Source organism: Nannospalax galili, unplaced genomic scaffold (assembly GCF_000622305.1).
Source record: "Nannospalax galili isolate Female #2095 unplaced genomic scaffold, S.galili_v1.0 scaffold432, whole genome shotgun sequence".
In the NCBI taxonomy this organism is placed as follows: Eukaryota; Metazoa; Chordata; class Mammalia; order Rodentia; family Spalacidae; genus Nannospalax; species Nannospalax galili.
This window is the reverse complement of record NW_008331138.1, coordinates 300,426-307,532: the sequence shown is the minus strand read 5'-3', so window position 1 is coordinate 307,532 and position 7,107 is coordinate 300,426. Positions and strand designations below refer to the sequence as shown.

The window sequence follows — 7,107 nt, the reverse complement described above, 5'->3', positions numbered from 1 at the left end:
TTTTGAGACGGTCTCCCTGTAGCCCCAGCTGGCCTGGAACTCGCTATGTAGACCAGGCAGGCCTCAAACTCACAGAGATCTGCCTGCCTCTGCTTCCCAAGTGCTGGGATTAAAGGCGTGCGCCACCACGCCCAGCTTTATCAGGGTATTTTTAATCACAAGAAGCTAAATGAAACTGAGACAGAAGATGTCTGGGGCAGGTGAGAGACTTACCATATTCTCTTGGATTTGACTGTTGGACACAGAGATGCTCAAAGAAGCTTGTCCTAGGAGGAAGGGAGAGACAAGTGAGGGCATCCCAGGGTCAGGGCAGTTGTCACCTGTACATCCCTAGGCCACCTCGGGCACCACACCACCCACATCCAAATGGGGAGATGTACAATGTTCAGCTTTGCCCAAGCTCATGAGTAGTCCACTCTGAACCTCAGTTTCCTCATATGGAGAATGGGAATAATAAAAGAACTACCAGGAGCAAGAAATGAAATGTATTTGAGATATGATGTCACAATGATACACCTAGTGTTTGACTCAATATCCTGAGTGCCAAGGAAGGAGGTAATCCCACTTAACAGAGAGGGAAACTGAGGCTGGGAGGGACAGTCCTAACAAATTTCAGCAAGTTCCCTGGAATTTATCCCATCACATTACAAACTGCACTAGACACTTCCTAAGTCTTGATCCTTCTACCATTCAAATGCCTCTCCTCCTCTGCCACCCCCTCAGCCTCCCCTAGCCCCAGTCTAGACCCCAATAACTCCAACCCACAAACTAACTCTTCCCTGTTCTCCTTGCTCCAACCTGCCCTAAGTTTTCATTTTAAATTATATCTATGTGTATATATGTGTGTGGGTATGTGCACTTTGAGTGCAGTTGCCTGAAGAGGCCAGAAGAGGTATCAGATCCTCTGGAGCTGGAGTTATGGACAGTTGTTAGCTGCCACGTGAATGCTAGGAATAGAACCTGGGTCCTCTGCAAGAACAGCCAGTGCTCTTAATCACTGAGCCATCTCTCCAGCCCCAATCACCAGCCCAAAGGACTTTGGGTGGGGACTTACTGTGTGGCATGTGGCCTGGGGCACTGGGTGCATCTTGGAGGATAACAGGCATCAGGGCCTGGCGGATGGCTGTCTCCCAACCCCGAGCAGCCTCGGTCCCCTGTCCGCTTGGCCCACCTGGGGCCCCGCCAGGTGATTCGCCCACAAAGTAGGTGGCATTGGCAGTGATGATCTCGAAGCAGTGTGGGTTGGTGCCCGGGGGTACGAGGGTGAAGTCCTGAGCCGGCTGCACCGCAAGGATTTCTGACAGTGGGATTTCCTGGCAGGGTATGGAAGTGTCAGCTTAGGTATAGCTGGTGGCAGTCCCTGCTGCTCCTGTGCTCACTCAAGAGGACCGTACAAGAGTCAGAGTCAATGAAGATACACCTGGTTTGCATGAAGAGTTAGGGAAGGCCTCTCAGAGTAATCACCTTATAAGAGTAATCAGCTGGCAAAGAGGACAGGGAACAGCATGTACGAAGGCCCTAAGGAAGGCTTGCTGTGCTTAGTGGGCCGGCCATGTACACAGAATGGTGCCTGGCAGCTGGAGGCACTTGATAAGTGTTTGATGAATAATGAAGGATGTGAGGTTACACAGGGCATCAGGGGATCATGAGCGGCTGTTGTCTGAGGGCCCTACGTAGCCATGGAAGTGTTTGGAGCAGGTGAGGTGCAGCTTCTGGCTGTGTAGAAAGTCCACAGGATAGGATGAGATCAAGACAGGAGACAAGAAAGAGGCTGTGAGAGAGAAAATGAAGGGGAAATAGATGAGAAAGGGAAGAGACTTGGGAGGGAGGAGAGAAAAGCCAAGTGACAGCCAGGCCTGGTGGTGGAGGCCTAGAATCCCAGCCAGAGGGGAGGCTGCAGCAGGAGAGTTACAAGTTCAAAGCCACTTGGTGAGGCCAGGCCTCAAAAATAGAAGGTACGTAGAGGGCTTGCACTGGGCATGGTGGCACACACCTTTATGGTACTGAGAGGTTGGGGTGAGACTCAGTGGTAGAGTGCCTATCAGCCATGATCAGACTCTGGGTTCAAAAAAAGTGACTTAGGCAGTATGGTAGAGGGGTGTGGCCTAAAGGTGAGACAGTCCAAGAAAGACACTCCACAGAGGAGACCAAAGGAGAGCCTGGGCTTTATTCCAAGGGCAGTGGAATCACTGGGCACTCTCACAGTTTTATGTATGTATGTAAATATTTCTTTTTTTTTTTGAGACTGTAGCCCCAGTTGTCCTGGAACTCACTAGGTAGATCAGGCTGGCCTTGAACTCACAGAGCTCCACCTGCCTCAGCCTCCCGAGTGCTGGGATTAAACACATGTGCCACCACGCCCAACTCCTAAATATTTCATTTTTTTTAAACTTTAAAAAAATTAAAAAAAAATTTTATGTGTATGTGTGTATTGCCTGCATGTAGGTAAGTGCACCCAAGTTGTGCAATGCCCACGGAGGTCAGAAGAGGCTGTCAGATCACCTGGGATTGGAGTTACGGACAGTTGTTAGCTGCCATGCAGGTGCTGGGAATCGAACCCTGGTCCTCTGGAAGAGTAGTCAATACTCTTAACCACTGAGCCATCTCTCCAGCTCCTGTCCTGAAGGTTTTAATAAATACTCTTCTAGCTACTATAGTATAATATAATAAACAGGGTAATACTATTATTTGAGGCTTTTTACTAGATAGAGGAGCCATGTGTAGAGACAGGGGTGGAGGTGGGGAGTGGTGGAGACACAGGGATGGACTTGGGGGGACACATGAGGAGGAGACAGTGATGACAACAATGACAGTGATGACACAGGCAAAGCAGATGGTGGGGGTTAGTGGTTGCTGGAGGAGGGGCAGAGACCCACCTTGTAGTATCTGTTAGTGGTATTGTTCTGGAAGAGGGTGATGCACTTACAGTCCAGGCGCCAATAGTGCCGCTTTCTCTGTTGAGGGAAGGTGGACAGGGTAAGGTTGACTACCAGGCTACCCCACCCTGCAGGACATCTGTGTAGGACCCAGCCAAGTTCCTCCCTTAACTCTGGCTCCTCTACTTAAGCTCTTGTGTTCATTTTTTTTCTCCTAAATTTAGTTTATATGTATGAGTGTTCTGCCTGCATGTAAGTGCACCCATGCATGCAATGCCCGTGGAGGCCCAGAAGAGGGTGTCAGATCACCTGGAACTGGAGTTACCAAAGGCTGTGAGTCATCATGTGGGTGCTGGAAACTGAACTCGGGTTCTCTTCAAGAGCAGCCAGTGCTCTTAAATGCTGAGCCATCTCTCCAAGCCTTAAGCGCCACCCTAAACCCACCTCCCTCTAAATCCTACCAGCCCCCTTCCATCACTGTGACATATCCTTAGATTCTAGAGCTGCTTTCCTGTCTGCTGGTGGAAATGCACAGAGAATGTGTCCACCCAGACCTCCTGGCCCGCCACTGGGTCCTCCATCTACCTCTTCCTGGGTCCTCCAAATTATTTCCACCTGCCTCTAAATCTAGCCACACCCACCTGACCTCAGCTACCCACTTTCCTTGCCTGCTCCTAACTGTGGTCCCCCCACCTAAACACCATTCAGACTATGCGCCCTGACTCCTCAAGTTATTCCATCCCACCCCTACGTCTGGATTCCAGCCCACCCCTAGCTCTGTCCACTTGTCTCCCACCTACCCAGACCATCCCAGCCCTCCTCCATCTTTAGCCCACCCCCCAACATGGCTGTCCCCCAACTCCAGCCCCACCCACTCACAAGCGTGTCCTTGTTGCTGTAATGGACCACCCAGCCCTCACGTAGGGTGGTGCTGGATTTCCGAGTTGTGTGTCGCACAGACTGTACTACCCGCATCAGGGGGATATATCCCAAGGAGCTGTAGGGAACAGAGGAAGGGGTGAGGTGCCACATGTTACATGCAGAAAATACTGTCCTGTTTGGGGCCACAGGAGGAATCTCTGAACAGTAACAGGGAACATTTGCCACCTGGTGTTTCCAGATATTTCAGGGAGGGTCTCTCTTGCTTTACTATTTTTTAAAAATTATTTTTTATATAAATCATTAATACAATTTATATTAATAATATAGTAATATAATTTATATTAATAATATTAATTGTAAATAAATATTTATTTTTATTTTATGTGTTACAAGTGTTTTGCCTGCGTGTATGTGTGTTGATGTCCTGCAATGCCCACAGAGGTCAGAAGAGGATGTCATATCTCTTGGAATTGGAGTTAAGGACAGTTGTAAAGAGCAGCCAATGTCTTTAGCCCCAGTAGATAGTAATCTTGACAAAAACTAGTTTTTTTATTATTATTATTATTTTATGTGTGTGTGCCTGTGCCACAGCCTGTGTGTGGATGTCAGAGGACAACTTTATGAAGTCAGTTCTTGTCTTCCACCTCTACATGGATTATAGGTTAAACTCAGGTTCTTAGGTTTGCATAGCAAGCACCTTTACTGTCTGAGCCATCTTGCTGGCCTGGTCTTGCTTTTTGAGACAGTCTCATGTATTGATCCTCCTGCCTCCACCTCCTCAGTACTAGATTACAGGCATGCTCTACCATACTGAGTTTAAATGGTGCTGCAAAACTTTCTGCAATCTTAGCAAGTGCTCTATCATCTGAGGCTCATCCTCAGCTGGAAGGGGACCATTGAGAGGACCAGGTTATGAAGCCAGTTACAGGCTGAGGATGTGGTTCAGTGGTAGACCATCATACAAGAGACCCTGGGTTCCATTGTCAACACCATAATATTCTGAAGTCAAACTGTCTGGCAGTGACCTAACCACTTTGTGAGACCTCTCAGTCTCCCCATCAGAGAGGTTGCTGTGAAGAATGAAAAGCTTTCTAAGGAGCTTACCACAGAGCCTGGCACACAGAGGACCTTCAGCAAGTGTTTCTGGCATTTAACAGAGCAAGCATGGGGCCAGCTATGTGATACCAGACAGATGACTTGACAGCTCTGAGCCTCCATTCCTGCATCTGTTAAGATGTCATTACTACAGTGTGAGCTGAAGACATAAGAATTCTAGACCTGACAACTTCCAGATCCTGTGCTAGAGCAGGACCTAAGGTGGCCAGACTCAGTTTCCTCACCTGTAAAACAGACCACTTCTCCCAACACCTTCACCCATGCAAAAGGCTCTGGTGTGGAAAAGCCTACCTATAGCTCAGAAGCTTTCTTGGGAGGTGCCTGGGTCAACAGTAGATTAACCTAACAGGGGGAGCCAGAATATCTCTGTGTGGGGGTGTCTGTCCGTCTGTCCATGTGTGGGCAGGTACACATGCAAGTGGAAGCCAAAGGTCAACCTCAGGTGTCCTTTCTCAGGAGCTGTCTGTCTTTTTTTTTTATTTCTTTTGAGACAGGGTCTTACTATGTAGCCCTGGCTGGTCTGAAATTTACTATGTAAATCAGGCCGGTCTTAAACTCACAGAGATTCACCTGCTTCTCCTTCTCCAGTGCTGGGATTAAAGGTGTGTGCCACCGTGCCTAGCCTCCACTTTGGTTTTTTGAGACAAGGTCTCTTGCTGAGATTCGGCAGAGACTGCAGATTAAGCTAGATAGCCTGGCTAGCCTGCCTGAGAGATTTGCCTGTATCCACCTCCTCAGGCCTGGATTCGAAGCACACCAGTGTCCAGCTTCCATATGTGGGTCATGTGGCTCAAACTCAGGCCTTCATGCTTGTATGGAAAGTCTTTACAGACTGAGCCATCACCCCAACCCTATTAAAACATTTTGAGGGGCTGTAAAGATAGCCCAGCAATTAAGAGCACTGGCTGCTCTTGCAGAGGACCTGGGTTACATTCCCAGCACTTAACATGCCATATAACAACTGACTGTAAACTCCAAGTCCAGGGGACCCAATGCTCTCTTCTGACCTCCAAGAGCCATTGTGTGCATTGGTGCACTTACATACATGTAGGCAAAACATTCATATACACAAAATAAATTTAAAAGAAAATTGGAGGCCAAATGTGGCACATACACATTAAACAAGTAAGTATAATTAAAAAAAAAATTAAAGACTCCAAAAACCTTTTGAGAGGTTGTAGAAAGAGGTCAGTCATAAGCAAGGCCCTTGGATTTGATCTCTAATACCTCTCTCCATTGTGTATGTATAAAAATTTACCCCAACAGTATATGTATTTGTATATTAATACTAATGTATTAATAATGTTACTAAACATCTGTCAAAAAATCCATTTATAGAATGAGATGAAAAATTAAAGGAATAGGAGATAGGTATGTCACTGAGTGGTATAGCACTTCCTTAGCGTGCAAAAACTAAACAAAATAACAACAAAAAAATGGGCTGGTGAGACAGCTCAGTGGGTAAAAGTGCTTGTCACTAAGGCTGATGACCTGAGTTTGATCCCCAAAACTCATGGTGGAAGGAGAGAACTGACTCCTGCAAGGGGTCCTCTGACCTCCATGGGCACACCACAGCACCTCCAAAATGCAATAAATAAATAAATGCCAAAAACTGTGTTAGTGCTTCGTGTTGAGTGAGCATCTATTTAATGCTTACTGTGTACCAAGCACTGTTTTAGGTACTGAAGTTGTGTCAATACACTTAATCCTCACAAAGTCCATAGTGAGAGTCAGTCTCCCAGTTCACATCTGCAGATTTAGCCAATCCAAGATGAAAACTATTTGGTGGTAAAATGATAGCTAAAATGTACTTTCATGGGGCTGGAGGGAGATCTGATGCCTCTGGTCTCTACGAGCACATGCACTCATGTGTGCACGTGCACATGTACATACACACACACACACACACAATTAAAAAAATTAATCTTTGGGAGCTGGAGATGGCTCAGTGGTTAAGAGCACTGGCTGCTCTTGCAGAGGACCTGGGATTGGCTCAGTTCCCAGGATCCACAAGGCAGTTACAACTGTCCTTAACTCCAATTCCAAGGATATGACACCCTCTTCTGACCTTCATGGGCACTGCATGACAAAGGTGTATTTACATACATGCAGGCAATACACTCATACACATAAAAATAGTTTTTATTTATTTGTTTTTTTGTCTTTTTGAGACAGGGTCTCCTTATAGCCCCAGCTGTCCTGGAACTCACAAAGATCCACCTGCCTCTGCCTC

The 7,107-nt window shown here is 47.1% G+C and overlaps 1 protein-coding gene across 1 annotated transcript in view; it reads right to left on the bottom strand.

The window, feature by feature from the left end:
- Prkd2 (protein kinase D2) overlaps positions 1 to 7,107 on the bottom strand; it is a 33,787-nt gene that overhangs the window by 17,639 nt on the left and 9,041 nt on the right. Inside the window, exons 9-12 of the mRNA XM_008821815.2 lie at positions 3,756 to 3,873; positions 2,877 to 2,954; positions 1,055 to 1,313; positions 214 to 266 (exon numbers count right to left, since the gene is read on the bottom strand). Of these exons, the coding sequence (XP_008820037.1) occupies positions 214 to 266; positions 1,055 to 1,313; positions 2,877 to 2,954; positions 3,756 to 3,873 (508 nt within the window). The remainder of the gene's footprint in view (positions 1 to 213; positions 267 to 1,054; positions 1,314 to 2,876; positions 2,955 to 3,755; positions 3,874 to 7,107) is intronic.